This window comes from Oenanthe melanoleuca, chromosome 3 (genome assembly GCF_029582105.1).
Source record: "Oenanthe melanoleuca isolate GR-GAL-2019-014 chromosome 3, OMel1.0, whole genome shotgun sequence".
NCBI lineage: Eukaryota > Metazoa > Chordata > Aves > Passeriformes > Muscicapidae > Oenanthe > Oenanthe melanoleuca.
Window position 1 is genome coordinate 26,874,113 of NC_079336.1, and position 16,513 is coordinate 26,890,625.

The 16,513-nt window shown below is 36.0% G+C and overlaps 1 protein-coding gene across 6 annotated transcripts in view; it reads left to right on the forward strand.

Annotated features, from left to right (window-relative positions):
* Window positions 1-16,513, forward strand: part of ADGRB3 (adhesion G protein-coupled receptor B3) — a 439,829-nt gene that overhangs the window by 188,411 nt on the left and 234,905 nt on the right. For all 6 annotated transcript variants that reach the window (XM_056488286.1, XM_056488289.1, XM_056488292.1 and 3 more), the window contains 5 exons: window positions 737-901; window positions 3,686-3,850; window positions 4,670-4,834; window positions 11,403-11,504; window positions 12,057-12,163. In XM_056488286.1, the coding sequence (XP_056344261.1) occupies window positions 737-901; window positions 3,686-3,850; window positions 4,670-4,834; window positions 11,403-11,504; window positions 12,057-12,163 (704 nt within the window). The remainder of the gene's footprint in view (window positions 1-736; window positions 902-3,685; window positions 3,851-4,669; window positions 4,835-11,402; window positions 11,505-12,056; window positions 12,164-16,513) is intronic.

Sequence of the window (16,513 nt, forward strand, 5' to 3'; positions counted from 1 at the left end):
GAGAACTCTGAAGGTATTTGCTGTATGTTAAATGAATGTTTTTCCAAGAGTCAAGCATGTATTATGGTCTGTTAAATTAATGAATATGTTCATGTAAGGAAATGGTACATATATCTTTTACTTATGTGGTCTTGGAATTTTTGAGGAAGATGATCAAGCACTTAATATGGTAATCTGATAACCTGCTGTCATATTTTCAATAGAATTTAAACAATTGAAAAAACTTTAAGATTACTGCCCAATTTGTGATATTGACATAGTAATAAATTACTGCAGTTATTACAATAATTTCAAAAGAGATTTTAATTTTGATTGTTTCTCGATTTTAGAGTTGCCTTGATACAGAAAGTAAAGCCTGATTTTCACAAAAACTAGCATCCTGAGAATCAGAGCTATTAAACATATAAAAGTCTGGGACCAAAGATCATAATTAACTTCTGAAAAGGAAAGTCATCTTGCGTAAAACAGTCAAAGAAGAGAAGCTGTGATAGTGAGATTAGTTTAAAGAAAATGTTTCAAAGTATATTTCTAAATATACTTTAAAGAAAATATAATTAAATTAAAATTAACTAAGCTTTTAAAAGTATGTGTTTTCATATGATAAAGCTTACCTATATACTGACTTCCTTGAAGGTGGCAAAATAACTCCTGTTTGAATTATTGATCTTGTTTATTTTGAAATCTTTTTGTTACTTGTGTGTCTGTTTCTGGTTAAAATCTGTGTGGTTTGTTGCAGTACATGGCGTTTGGGAGGAATGGTCACCTTGGAGTTTGTGTTCATTCACATGTGGTCGAGGCCAAAGAACTAGGACAAGGTCATGTATACCTCCCCAGTATGGGGGAAGATCATGTGATGGACCTGAAACACAGCACAAACCTTGCAATATTGCACTCTGCCCTGGTGAGCTCATATGGCAACTCTCTGCTTTGTTACAGTGCATTTAATGTCGGTTGTTTGTGATTTCTTTTATACCCTTTGCACATAGGAAAAAAATAATCAAACATTATCCAAAGTGACTACTTTGAGCAATATTGCTCATAATTCGGACTGTAGTGGTTAAGGTATATAGTCAGGATGGTAGCTGTTCAAGACAGATGCACACAATGTTCAGTTTCTTTGAAGTACTCTCTCTGTAGGGCACAGTATGTTGTGTAGGAAGTCTTGATTCAGGATGGGTCTCAGAAAAAAAAGGGAAACAACATCCTGAGTGTGGCTTAAAGGGAGACATTCAGAGGTCACTTAATTTGTGTGCACCGTATATGTATGAATTATGTTTGCTTAGAGATTCACTGTAATTATTTATTCATCATGTGACAAGTGTATTTGTGAAACCATAATATTTTAATTGCTAATTTATTCAAAATTCATATTATTTACATATGTACAGACAGAAATGCTCACACAGCGCACAGGGCATTATTTGAATCTTTGCTAAGTTCTTTTAGTACAGATTTTAGGTGCCTCATTTCTGGTAGTTATGTGCTAAAACAATTTATTTAAATTGCCGCTAACCAAATAAACAGTGCAGAGACATCATGTCCATCCACGAAAATTAAAGCTTAATTAAAAATACTCTTTTAAAATTGATTTTTAACTTTTTGCCTTTAGATTGTGATTTAGACTTTTTCAAAATGTATATACATATAATGCATCCAATTTGCTTCAGTATTGTGAAGAAAAACAAAAGATATTACACGTCAAAATAAACAATTGAGAACTTTGGATTTTGAACCATCATTTGTACCTAAATGAGGCACTTCTGTAATGTTACATTTAAAAGTAACAGCTTAAGTCTGCTTAATATTAAGATTTGCTGCAATTTGCATTTTCAAGTTATTAAGGGAATCTTCACTTTGAATTCTCTATTTTTAAGGGTATTTCTGAAATAGAAAACTCACATGCTCTTTTCTCCTAAAGATAAATAAGAGAGATGTATGAAATATATATGAGAAGCCATGAAATGAGTTTTCTCCAAAGACAGTATAGTAATTGATTTGATCTTTCCTACCCTAAATAATACTATATAGCAACCAATAAAACTGAAGAGGGTGCATTGAAATGTAATTTCCATAATGTTTTTCTCTTCACATAAACCTTTTATGATTAGTGAGGGGAACTAGCATCCATGTTTAGAAAGATTTCCATTTCCTTCTGAATAAATTATCAGGGCGCAGCTTCATAGCTTCAGAGGCATCTGCATTGAGAACTGGTTCACAACCAGGCATTACATAGAATATTTAATACAGAACTTTAGGGAAAAGCCTCGAAAAATCTCTTCCTTTACTTCACTGGTGCTGAGATCCTGGGCCCAGGATGTGGATAGTTTCTTTGAAATGTTCTGTTGTTAATGTCTGACATTAGCAAAATAGTTTACTTCCGTTATTAACTGAACAGTGATGCACCCATACAGGACAGTATGTTTAATCACTAACTTAAAGATTCTGCTTTCTATTTTAGATATTAACACCATCAGCTTAGGGAGCTGCTATTCCAACTCCCCTGTAGAAGAATCCTGAAAACAGGGTTTGGCAAGTGTACCAAGTGAAATTCCTTGTTTGGAGTTGTGGTGCTTATATAGCACTAGTAGTTATAGAACCAGGTTTTCAAGGATGAGTATTAATCAAAATCATATTAGAACCTACATTTTGAGATTATATTTAACTGCAGGGGCAATGAGGAACTGATGATCGCTGCAATCTCTATGAATGCAGGATCCTGAATTAGCACAATTCGTCATAACACGTTTCATAATGCTTGCCTGTTTTTAAACATACTGTCTAGTCCTATTATTATGGACCATATAATTTTTAACTTGTACGGAGGCATAATTGCTTTATGTTTTTCATTGTCTTGATTTTTAATATTTTCATTTACCTCAAGATTTTTGATATACAAAATTATTAGTAACAGCTATTAACCATTACTCAGGAGAATATTCATCCCAACTCAAGTACAAGGGCAAATACAAATTACTAAATACAGAGCCATTTCCACCATTTCCATTTTGTTCAGGCATTTAACTTGACAAATTCGGAGAGGATTATGCAATATGCAAACACAACAGCAGATCTGATAATGAGGGAAGGAAGGCAGGCGGTTTGTGTCCCGCTAAATTTTATCTCAAAAGAATGTTGAAGAACTGTGATTATTTACCTTACAGGGAGGATGAATGATAAAAATATATTCAGAATTGTGAATACAGAGAAGAGATACTGCATGTGAGGCAAAGTGGTAACTCCCGTTTTCCTTTTCCTGTTCAACTAAAGACATCTAGTTTCACATTCAGGACCAGTAACTTCATCATCTGACCTCTCTGAACTATCACTGCAGCTCTTATAAATCATTCCAGAAGTCTCAGGGTTTATTTACATGATCCAAGAAGGGTCCTGACTTTTGCCTAAAAAGACCAGTCTTTTTTATAAGGCCTTGTTTTCAATAAGTTCCTTCAAACTGTACCTGCCCAAAATGGTTATTTATCCTTTTTGATATCAGGGTACAATTAGAGGAGATGGGACGCTCTTTATTTGAAAAAGGAGAACAGTTTTGTATTAGCTGAAAGCAGCTGGTAGCGTTGGTTTCTGTACCCGATTGCCATAAGCCGGGCTGGGCCCGGCCCGAGGGCTGCGCCACCTGCCCGGCTCCGCTGGTAACTCTGCTGTGTCCATCTCTTTTGTGGCGCCGCAGTGGACGGACAGTGGCAGGAGTGGAGCCCGTGGAGCCAGTGCTCGGTGACCTGCTCCAATGGCACCCAGCAGCGGAGCAGGCAGTGCACGGCGGCGGCCCACGGCGGCTCCGAGTGCCGCGGGCCCTGGGCCGAGAGCCGCGAGTGCCACAACCCCGAGTGCACCGGTGAGTGACGGACGCGGCCCGCAGGCGGCCCGAGGGTCAGGGGTGGGCTGCGAGGGGCTGAGCCTCAAACAAACAGCATTAGCTGCAGCACATGGAGCTTATGGAGCTTCGTGTCAATGAGAGTAACAGCGCGCTTTCATGGAGGTGGCAGAGCGCTGAGCAGGCCGCCAGGGAGGCTGTGGAGTCTGGAGATATCCAAAGCCCTCCTGGAGGTGTTCCTGTGTCACCTGCTCCAGGTAACCCTGCCTCGGCAGGGGTGCTGGACTGGATGATCTCCAGAGATCCCTTCCAACCCTGACAGTTCTGTGATTCTGCTAGTCCTGGGACCTCATTCTTACTTACCCAATGATAAAAAAAGCTGAAGAGTGTGCCCTGAAAGGCTGCATGAAGGCTGCACATCACCTTTTTGGTTTTATTGCTGTTTGAAGGACATACTGCAGCTTTAGGCAGATATTTTTGAAGCCTAAAGAACTTAAGTTTTTCATGAACCTGGAAAGTGAATATGTATGAACTGATTCCCTTTTGTGCTGAGACTGCTTCGTGATCCTCTGACAGTACAAAAGCAGCCTTCCAGGGTGTGTAGATTCTATATGGACTTACCTTTAAGCCTCATTTGCTTTGGCAAAGCATGTGAAAATCAAGATCTTAAAATACCACATGCAAAAATGTTTCTACTTGATCTCTTTTAAGTATACTTAGGCATATTGTAAATGTATATTGTTACCGTACAATAGCACTATGCAAATAAATTTTAAAAAAGAGTAATCCTCCATTATGACTGTCATCATATCACCACTGTAATTGCATTTTTCCAAACAGCAAATGGCCAATGGAACCAGTGGGGCCACTGGAGTGGCTGCTCCAAATCCTGTGATGGTGGCTGGGAGAGGCGGATAAGGATCTGTCAAGGCGCTGCTGTGACTGGGCAGCAGTGTGAAGGAGCTGGAGAGGAAGTGAGACGGTGCAGTGAGCAGAGGTGTCCTGGTGAGATGAAAATATATTTGCTGGTATTATTTACACTACAATATGGCTTACTTCAATGGGCATCTTTAGGAAGGACAAGATCAATGTCTGTAGGGTAATAGCCATAAAGAGCCATATCTGGCCTTGCTTTAGACAAGTCACTGCAAATTAGCCCTGTTAGACATATAAGCAATGCATCATGTTTTGAATAAAACAAAATTCCATAGTAAAAATAGTTATCAGTAAAAAAAAAATTATTGCCTAGGAATGCCTATAGTATTTGGAGCATGAACGATTTGCTATGGAAAATCTCTTTGAATGCACTGTATCTGAGAATATCAGGGCTGGTTTTGTAATTTGGAATTCCTTTTATCCAGTGTAGAAGTGACATCTCTAATACATTTGGGGTAAATTCCAGTACAGTAAAAATAAGGGATAAAGTGAGCCTTACCATAGTGTAGAGAATGAATGAATGAATACGCGAGCAACATTTCATAAAAAGGAAAGTAATTTTAGAAGAAAGACACATCTTTCTATTATTAAGCATTAATATAGTGCTTAAATATCACTTTTTTAATATAACACTTTCTATAACTTTTTACTTTGCCCTCCCAACAGATTTAAGTCTTCCCCACTAAAAGCTAATAAAAGTGTACTTCTGAGCTTCTTTGAAAATGATGAATAAAGAAGAATATTTGGTGAATCAGATAGTATTTATCATAAACACACATTGTCCTAAACTAAAGGAATACATTGTTGGATAGGTGAAAGATAAAAAAATAACATGTCAGTAGGGTAGGATGTTTTAGCCATCCACTTGGGAAATTTTGTGATCTAACTGCAAGCCAGGAAATAGCAAAAATTCAATCTAGCAATCTAACTTCTGGACATTTTGCTGGCTGTGTTCTCTGGTAGTCAGAGAAACACTTAAATGGCAGGGATGCTTTTGGTCAGGTAATGAGAAATTTATCAGATGTGAATTTTATGTTATCGAGCCCATATTTTTCACAGGCAGTGTGTTTATCCCTTGACAGCCATCAAAGAACAATTTTCAAGGTATTTGTAGTACAGTAGAACAATTAATCTCATTGCATTTGAAGAACAACAAAAAGACTATTTGTAGTTAGAAAGTCATAACACTATACTCTAGAAGTTAACTGAATTTAACTTGCTTTTCAAATTATCTCTTTAATTTTAATAAAAATTTCATTTTTTTGAAAGGCAGTAAAAATAATACTTACATTGGATTCCTAAGCAAACTGATTTCCATAGGTAATGTAGACTTCCTCTATAAAAGCATAACACTAATAGAAGATTAATATGAATCTTCTCAATAAGCAGTCAGATGAACTAGATGCTGCTTATAAAACCATTCTTGAAATAATTTGCTTTTGTATATTTAAAAGTAAAACCATACTGCTGCAGTCCAATTTTCAAAGGTTGCCACCTGCTGTTAATAAAATACTTTACAGATGTATTTACAAGTCAAATGCACGCAGAGCTTTATTTGCCATTTGGTAAATTTATTTACTTACTTAATTAATTCCAGATTAGATTTAGTGTACTTATACAAACTATAACCTAAAGCACCTTTTAACAAGCTATGCTTGTGCAGACTATTAGACATGAATTACATATTTATTTACCTCTATACTGACATTTACTGAAACAGTCTCAGATTTCAATGCAAAGAATGGATAATTTACAAAAATTTTATAAAATTATATACAGATTTACATTTTATAAACAAGAAGTAAAATTGGAAAGTACTATACAGAGTTGTTCAAACTACAGGCAAAATACATTATTTGTATGTTATTCTTCCTAGCCCTAAAATAGCTCAGAAAAGCTATTTCTGTCTCACAGGTTTCTTGTTCTATGCAAGCCACTGAAAAACGTGGGAAACTACAATGTCGATCCTTTTTCTTGTATTAGCATTGCTTTGCATAAAACAAGATCCTCAGTTGTGTAGAACCACATAATATTTTTGTTAAGGGTATGAAACTGCACCTGCTTGTAACACCCAGAGGTTTATAGACTTAAAAAAAGTTAAATTATAACTGCTTTCAACTGTGTAAGCAAAAGGCTAATAAAGCCTTTTTCTGTTACAGTGACTGATGTTAATAAGGTGCTTTGCAAAACAGAGTTGTTTACTTGATAACTGAAAATCTTGCCTGGATATTCTGTAATTTGAGCTCTGCATTATCTGAATATTATATAAAATTTTCTGTGTAGTTTCTCAGTGATTCCCTTCAAATGGCTGGGGCAGGGACTGAGTTACTTTCAGCAGGATTAGGAGAGACAGACATAAGCACTGTCTGTGAGGTGGGAGTCCAAACGATGCAGAGTCCCCAGGCAGGTGCAAAGGAGAGCTGCTTTATTCCAAAAATCTGTCCTTTTTAAGCAATTAACCAGTTATCAGCTACACAGTTTTAAATCATAACAAACAGTTCAACCAACCACCATACACCACAATGTGAACACGTGTTGGTTACATAAGTTGTTTTTCTGCCTCTAATTCAGCCAAGTCACTTTCTCATAGTCTTTTCCTGCTTAGCCAAACAGGCCTGAGCCATGATTTTCCAAGGCCTTCCCTTTCTAAGGTTTTACCTATATGCAACAACTATCTGAAATCTGGGTTCTCAAAAAGCCTGGTTTCTGAACAAATTTTGAGTGTCTTTCTTTGTGATTTTTTTTTATTTACAGCTATAAATTTTAAAACTGTTGTTTTTTCCTTCCATTGTGTAATAATCTGAAAGATCTGAAGTTCTTTTTGATTCAGTTATTGTTGCTTTGTTGCATCCCAAATGTAAAGTTAAATTTCACTCCGAGTAGGTCAACAGTATTCTGATCTAAAAATATTTTTCTGTGAAGGATAACTTCAGAAAATTGGAAACAAATCAGAGAAAGTGAAAAAAAACTGTATTTGGTAAGTGGCTAGTGACTCAGGAGTCACAGCAGAAAACTTACACAAGATGAATGAACACTGTGTCTGTCTCATAAGAATAATGGAGACAGCTAGGTAACAAAAGAAATTGCATCTGATAAGGAGTTACAAGGCAAGATGAACAGAAACTTGTGGAAGAATGTGTAAGAGAAATAAGGCAATTTCCACAAAACGTGTCAGTAAAAATGAAGAGATGGGAGAACCAAAACCAAAGTGCAGCAGTATACAGGATAGGCTTCTGTAAATTTATTTTCATAAAAATAGGACTATGTTCTTATGACAGCTTTAAGAGTATGTTATGTTTCAACAATACAGTATTTGTTTACAGAAATACCTAATTCTCTAATAGTTAAGTCTATATTAACTCTATACATGTTTCCAATATTAGTGCTTTACCTGGATTTTACTCAAAAAAGATTCTCAGCATTTTACTTATAAGGATATTTTCAGTAGCATAAACCCTAATATGGGAGCACTTTAGACCAAAGTAAAACTGAAAACAATGCTAGACTATCTTGTTAACAGAAATACAAGAGTGCACAACTGTTTGTGCACAAGAGTGCACTACGAGCAAAGACAAGCTAATCATTTCCCAGCAATTGTAGAAGTTTTTTTTCACAGCAGTATTAGATAGATAAGCTAGAATAGAAGGGAGAATATTCAAATTATATTCATCTAAATAATAAAATTAAACCTTTGGGGTTCTTTGTCTCTGATTACAACACTATTTTATAAGACATCCAAAAGCTTTTTTCCTATTGCCTTTATTTGTAATAATTTTGCCAGGGGCATTGAATTAGGATTCGAGAGGAGCTGTAGTTCTACCATCATTTGAGCTGCTGTGTGCTGTAAGCTAACTTGCCTCACCCTTTCATTACCCTTTCCCATATTTGTTATCTGCCCATATAGATGGTGAGCTCTATGAGGCTGCATGTGTTTCTCTTGCTTTGTGTGTTGTACTGAGCTTCCACTGATCCCAGCTGGGTCAGTTGCCTCTGGGAGATGCACATCCTATCTCCAGTAATGTCAGAAGAAGACTGTGCTTCTAGACCATTGGCTTTGTGGAATATTTGTGTTCAGGGGTATAAATTCAGGCCTGCCATTACAGGGGTGTAACATACATTTGAATGCATGCTCTATGTGGAAAGATGCTGCCGATTCGTATCATGACTGAAAGAGGCCTGCCTTTTATTTGCCAATGATAGTAAATATTACCTCAGTATTTTCTGTTTGCTTCTAAATTCTAGTAGTTCTCTATGATTTTGTACAGCAAACTCATATTTATCTGTGAGCGTGTTATGAATTAATTGTGCCATAGTTATAGAAATTCTTGAACTGGTCCTGAGCCTCAGGTTCAACAGGACTTTTTAACTCAGATATGATACCACTCCAGTGTGAAGATAATCCTCCATGAGCGACACAGGTTTCAGCCTCACAGATGCTTTAATGTGGGTGGATGCCTGATGAGCAAGCTTTGCCAGATAGGTTTTAGCTTTGGGAAGAAGGAGTTTGTTTTTATCCACAGCATTCCTTGATCCTTGTTTGAGGCATTAAAAGTCCAAGAGTCAGCCAGAGACCAGGAAAAGGTCTTTGCCTGGACTAAGCAAAACATCTTCCAAGTTCCAGCAGCTCCCACACCTCTTTTTTGATAACTCTATGTCTTGGGAGTGCCTTCTCCTTTGAGCACAACACACAAGTCCACTGTTTATCTCTGGCACTAGGTTAAAGTTTCAATAGAATCTTGAGTTCTGAAAATTTTAATTCAAAAGCATACAAGTACTCTTCCAATAGATAGGAAATCTCTGATATTACCTGTGTCTTGCTAATGTAAAAGAGAAAATACAGTGTGTTTAAGTGGGCATATGGACACACATATATATTTTTTTTCCAGCAAAAACCTCTCATTTAACATTCAGTATGTGGAGGTAAGAAAAGTTTTAGTTCTGAGAACCAGTGCCTAAAGTGGTGATTAGTGAACACAACACATTTGAAATGGCCACAGCTGCATAGCAAATATAGTTCAAATATAGAGAGCTCTAAGCTCTAGCAAATTTATGTAATTTATAATATTACCTCCTTATTATGTTAATTTACGCTCCTCAAAACTGAACATTTCATTTGTTTAGAAGGTCATAATAGAATGGTAATTGCTTTTGCTTATGTCACCAGATGGCTTATGTTTATCAAAATCTGGTTTTTCCCAGTGTAACACTGTCCTGATGTGTTCACTCTGTGGGCATATCTGAAGCAGGGCTAGTATTCTAGATTGTGAATATAACTGACTTTCTTTGGGTTTTGCCATTAATGGATCTCTTGCTTTTTTAGCAGCATCAACTGTCTTGATTTATGATTCAGGAATGCTGATGGTGAGGCAAATTTAGCAAGTAATTTTTCTGCCCAACTGTGATTCATATTAGTATTACTGAGCCATCTGCTAGGTATTCTTTGTCCTCTACAAAGAGAGGGTACAGCTTTGTGCAAAAGTCTACTCAGTTCCCTTGCTCACACTTCCGTCAGCAGAAGTACAAAACAGGGATGATGGACGATTTTATGGGTTAGATAATGGGATGGGCAAAATCTGTAGTCTGTTCCTGCCTCTGCTAGAGATTTCCCGTGCAACCATGAGTGAATCATTGAATTGCTTTCTGCCTTATCACACCATCTGCTAGAATGAATTTCCTTTCTCTTTTCTTTTTCTTGTTTTGTAACCACTTTGCTGTAATACATTATTTTTTTAAAAAATACATATAATAATAAACAATTCCTGATTCTCTCTGTTGAATTTGGAGTGAATTAGATTTCAGTAACTAATATGTCATTGATGTGAGTTGTGAGATGACTTCAGCCAGATGTTTTCTGTGCTAATCTAATTTACTCAAAAATCATAAACTAGAATCTACACTAGCATACAAAGAGCAGAAGGAATCTGTAGTTGTGACCATAAATAAAATAAGCATGAAGCACTTGCTGAAGTTTATTTTTCCCCATGCAGTTCTGTTAGTACAAAATTGTGACAATATTTTTCCCTTTAAATGGTGTTGCAATAACCAGTAAAAGGTTATTTTGCTTTATAGACACTCAGCCCCACATTATTGACTATACTTTCTTAATTACCAACTTGTACTGAAACACATTTCAGAGAAATAACTGGGTTTTATAATAACCTTCAGACTATACAGCTCTCGTTAAGCACCTTTTGCACGTTTCATGTTTCAACTGTCTTTTCAGAGCTGATTCTTTCACATAAAGATTCAATTTTAGAAAAATCTTTACAAATTTTAGTTTAAGATTAGCATTATAACTTAGGACAGTTTGAGTCTCATCGTCTTCTGATAGTTTCTTAGTGTTATTGATCAAAATAAAGGAGCAAGGAAAGATTGAAACCTATTAACATTGTAACTACAACCTAAAAAGTGCTTGCTTGCTGGGGAGAATAAAGCCATGAGTTATATGAAATAAATACCATCACAAAGACAGACATGCAAAATTTCAGGCTTCTCATTCTTGTACTTCAAACTTAGAATTAACCCAAGTTATGTTAACATACACATCTCTGGAAAAAGCAGGATGCAACTGAACACTTATTTTTCTGATGCAAAATATCTTAATGTTTCTATTTAAATTCTCATTTATAAATGACAGCGCCTTATGAAATATGTCCTGAAGACTATTTGATGTCAATGGTGTGGAAAAGAACCCCAGCTGGGGACATGGCATTCAATCGATGTCCTCTCAATGCCACAGGTACTGTACTACTTTGAAATCTTATGATGATGAAAAAGAGGAGAAATATTTTGCTTTGTGTCCTAGATAAATTATTACTAGACTAATATAAATATGCATATATGTGAATATATCTGTATAAACCTCACATATTTACTTATGCATATGCATGCAAATGTACACGTGCATATGCTCTCTCTTGCAGCTTACATATATGTGTGGGTGTGTGGTGTATGTACATGCATCTGTATATATACATATGTATACACATACATATGAGCATTTAGCCACAGAGAAAAAGCTGACAAGAAGCCACTTTAACTGGATGTATCAGGCAAAGTGATTAAAATGAGGCAAAACATAAAATCTTTTTAATTAAGAAAACACTGCTAAAAAGCAATCAAGTAAACATTGAAATGTGTTTCGGGATCTTATATTACTCTCTATATACCAATGATCATTGCATGAAATTGTTTCTGTATGTTCCTTTCAAATAGGATAGAATATAGATTAAATAAGGTTTATTCTTTAAAGTTGCTCTCACTTGTTTTCTGTCTTCTTTGTGTCTTATAGGCACCACTAGCAGACGCTGCTCTCTCAGTGTTCATGGAGTGGCCTTTTGGGAACAACCAAGCTTTGCTAGATGCATATCAAACGAGTACAGACACTTGCAGCATTCAGTAGGTGCAAAGTCAGCTTTAGTACTTGCTCTGTTTATTCATTACTAATCATTGGCATAAAAAGAAACTTACTTATTTACTCTTAGGTTTCTGTTAAGCAATACCAAGAGGAAAACAGATCTGAGAAAGAGTAATTTATGTTAATGGGTATTATTTTGATCTTGTATAATGCTGGTGTTTGTGAAATAAGCCTTGTCTTACTGTAGAAGTGGAAAAATGAAGCATATTCCCTTCTTTCATATCTACTGTGTGAAATTTTATATAGGTCTCAGAGGCAAGAAATTTTTAGTTCATTAGAAAATGAGATGTGAATAACTGAGATTTACTGGAAGAGCAACTTGCTGAGAATTTTTAATACTGTGAATTCTTTAATTGCAGAGCAGGAAGCCAGGAATATTTCTTTTTTGCTATCAAATTTAGAACTTCATCTTCTAATGTAACAATAGGAAATGATTATAGAGTAAATCTATTGCAGTGTCTTGGAAAAGGTAAAGTAATTCTAGACGAAGAAATACTATGTGGGTTTTTTTTCAAAAAGCGTAAAAAACAGTTTCTTTGCAAAGCATAGGCATTATACAATTATGTACTGCCTAAACGTGTTTATATGGATTGGTGAATGCATTATGTATATTGCTTTATAAATATATTACCAGGGTGTATATTAGGTATATTAGTTACCCTCTATCTCCCTACATTCAGCTAGGTTATACTGTAGTGGGAAATGAAGATTCTCATGGACAATGGGTTTTCCCTGCATGATATATTCTACTGACATTCTTATTACTTTGCATCCTTTTCCAAAGGCCACTGCTCCGTTTATCATTCAGCAGAGGCACACTGATACAGCTCTGTGCTTCATAACTTCCCAACTCCTCAGCCAAGTGCAACACTTCTGTAACACGTTTAAAATTCTTTGGTGGCTTGAAAAGCGGTATCCTGGCTGCTGTTCCTCAAAGTTGGATTGCTGCTTAGAGGAGATTTTGATTAATTCTTTTGGGCTGCATTTCTGTTTTGTTAGACCAAATTTATTTGAGGCCTGGGATTCAGTTTCAGGGTAGGCCAAAGCAAGAATTATTTTTAAAGTAGGACAGAATAATTTGTCAAAGGAAATCTCCCCACTACACAGAAGCTTCTGTTTTACACAGCTGCCTGCATGTTCATCTCTCCCTTTAGCGTTCATGCTCAAAAAACACACTAAGTTGGCTGTAACATTTTTGCATTTAATGATTTTGGTATTTTATTCTCTTGCAATTCTCTTAACAATTTCATTCGTTATCTCTATGCTAGTTTGCAACTCAACTATGCAAAATACTGTTTCATGCTATTCCGTGGTTTGACTTACTTGGCTTTGGTAGGCACTGGTAGTTATTCAAGAGCTGCGAGTCTGACTTGTTGAAAAATAAAAGGCATTTCTAACCTAGAGCAGATCTATCTTTTTTTTTTTTTTTCTATATTTTCTTTTTGGAAATATTAATTATGAGTAAATCACACTGTGAAATATTCTTTCTGCCAAAGAACATTTAAAAATAGGTAATGCTTTAAAATTACACAAGCACCTAAACATATCTTTTTGCTGCACAAATAAGTCCAGCTCATGTGCATACAAAAAGAAGAAAAGTGGACTTCTTTTACCCTTGGGAGCTGTTCACAAAGAAAATTGTTCTGTCTTACATCTTTCTGCTTCTCAAAGTGAACAGCGCAGCATATTTAAAGAATCACAGAAAATAGAGATAAAGACCTATAAGGTCATCGCCCTGCAAATGTAGGCTTATCCCCCCACGATACATATGTCAGTTCCATAAATCCCTGAAAATAGGGCTTTATAAGGAAGCTGCTGACAGACGGCGTTGCTATAATAAATATGTGTGCTTATGAAAGCATTTATGAGTTGTCTCAGTGTACTTAACTTACCAATAAAGTTATTTTACCAATTCAGACCAGGAATAGAGGGGGCTATCACTCAGTTCTCTGAATATTCGCATAAAATCTGAACTGAATCCCTTTCATTTATTATCTGAAATATATAAAAGAAAATTAAATGCGCAGTCTTCAAAACAATTATATTCCTGAAGCTGATATATCAATAGATAATATATATCATGTTGATATGCTTAAATACAATATTTAATACATTAAAGCATATAATACAGACAACTTCCTGACTTATTGTCCTCCAAACAAGCTACATATGATCTAGAACCAGAAAGCACGTAGTAGAATTCACATGATGCTGTACCTAAAAAAATTTTATTTAAAGAAAAGTGTTCAGTATGATGGGAGCCAGAGATTTCCTTGGCCATAGACCCTGGTAACCTGGCTACACAGATGCTGAACTAGAAGCTTATAGTTATCCTAGTAAATAAAAGTTTAAAAGTCACCCTTGCAGTCATCTGCACTGTTTAACTGTGTATGTGTTAGCATGCTCCCTGATTATTTCAGACCATACCAGTGAGCACTCTCCCAGACAATTCCTACCATTCTTTAGAGGATAACATAGCAGAGAGGCCATTGTCAGCAGGCAACAAAAGCATGATTTTCTGGGACAGAGGAGGGATAGAGAGTTTAATGTGAGGAAAACACAATTCTTTGCTATAATAGTGTAGAATTTTACCACATAACCACAGGTGATTGACCTCTGAAGACTGGTTCCTTGCTGTATATAACTTCTGTAGATTTACAGCCTCATGCACAAAGCTACTTGTGTTTTTACAGTTTTCTCTATTACTCATCTGGAATTGGCATGGAATAAAATTCAACCCTTAATAAGCAGTATTAAAGAAGCTGAAACCCAGCTAGTGCTGTGTGTTCTTCAGCTTGACTCAAGACATGTACTGAGTTCAACATGGTAGCTCTGTAAATCATGCTAGAATGGCACCATATTTTCATCTTAAAATCCATTTGAAACTCTATTTGTAAAGATGGAGAGTCATTAAAGCCAAAAATACACCCATAATGCTAAAGATAATATACTTTGCCCATAATCCCCAGCACCATGAATATGAAGGCTTTTCCCAATCGCTTACAGAATGTACCAAGGCAGACTTACTGCCTCTACTGCATTCCCTGGCACTTCAGATGTAGATTATGGCACCTCAGAGGGAAACTGGGTTGAGTTACATTGTCTGGACTTGTGGACCACATATATCAATATTATGCTTAAGGTTCTATTGCAACAGTTTCAGAATAATTCCCAGTCTTAAATTAATTTATCTCCTCAGTATATTTTTGAGATGAGTCTGTACTACATCTCCACTTTTTGTTGAGACGACTTCAGCAGAATTCATCTCAAGTCTTCTGAATTAGTGGCTAGCCTTCTTAATGTTTCTACATCTCCATGGGACAACTCAGAAATTCCTGGCATAGTAAAAATACAACAACCACAGGGCCTCTAAAGAGACTATGCACTTGAACATGATGAAATAGTAGAGGGGGATGGTTTGACTTGAGGACATCAACACTCAATTTATGTCTTTCAAAGGCACTGTGTCCTACATGATAAGAGTTTGAGGAAAAGCTGTTAAGAGAATTGTGCATGACAGTTGTGCTACAAGTGTACGTCCTGTACTTCTGTTTGTTTATTTTACGTTGTGCACTGTGGAGTACAGGTTCCTTTTAAAGCTAGGGATGATAATTAGATCTCTTTGAATTACAGAACCAATTAGTCATGAACAATTTATCTTACATTTGGTACAAATCAATCATCAAATGATTTCAACAAATACTGTTTGGCCAGCTTATACAACTGATTGGCTAATAAGTAAATTTATTCACTGAACGTATTAAGGGACAAGAATACCCAAATCCATGAAATAAACCTTTAGGAAATTATTTGCTTAGCTCTAATAATAATATTTAAAGAACCTAATTAGGATTATTCTTCCTAAAGCACTTTAAGTGGAAAATTCGGAGTGATAAATAGGTATACTTTGCCTCCTGGAATCATAACCTAGAAGATCAATCAATAACTTGGTAAGCAGAAAAAGAAGTATCACAAATCATATCCAGATTTTGTTCTGGTTTTTTTGCATTTTCCTAATGTGTTTGCTGTGTCTGCAGCTTTGCATTAAGAAAATGCTCTTAGTCAAGCACGGTATCTTGTGTCTGTTACCAGTCATTGTAACTGAGAAGAATATTTTGCCCAGTTATGTGTAATTTGTTACTTGTATTCTTGTGAAAGATGAGATTACAATAAGAAATTCTTTCAAGTGTCTTTTTTATTGTGGATGGAGATGAAGTAAAGCCATAAGGTTTAATAAACTGTACTGGCAGAGGATATCCTTTATTCTGTTCTTTCTGGAAAGTTCTTAGGCACATACTGATCACCAGAGTTTTGTTAATAGCGAGTAATTT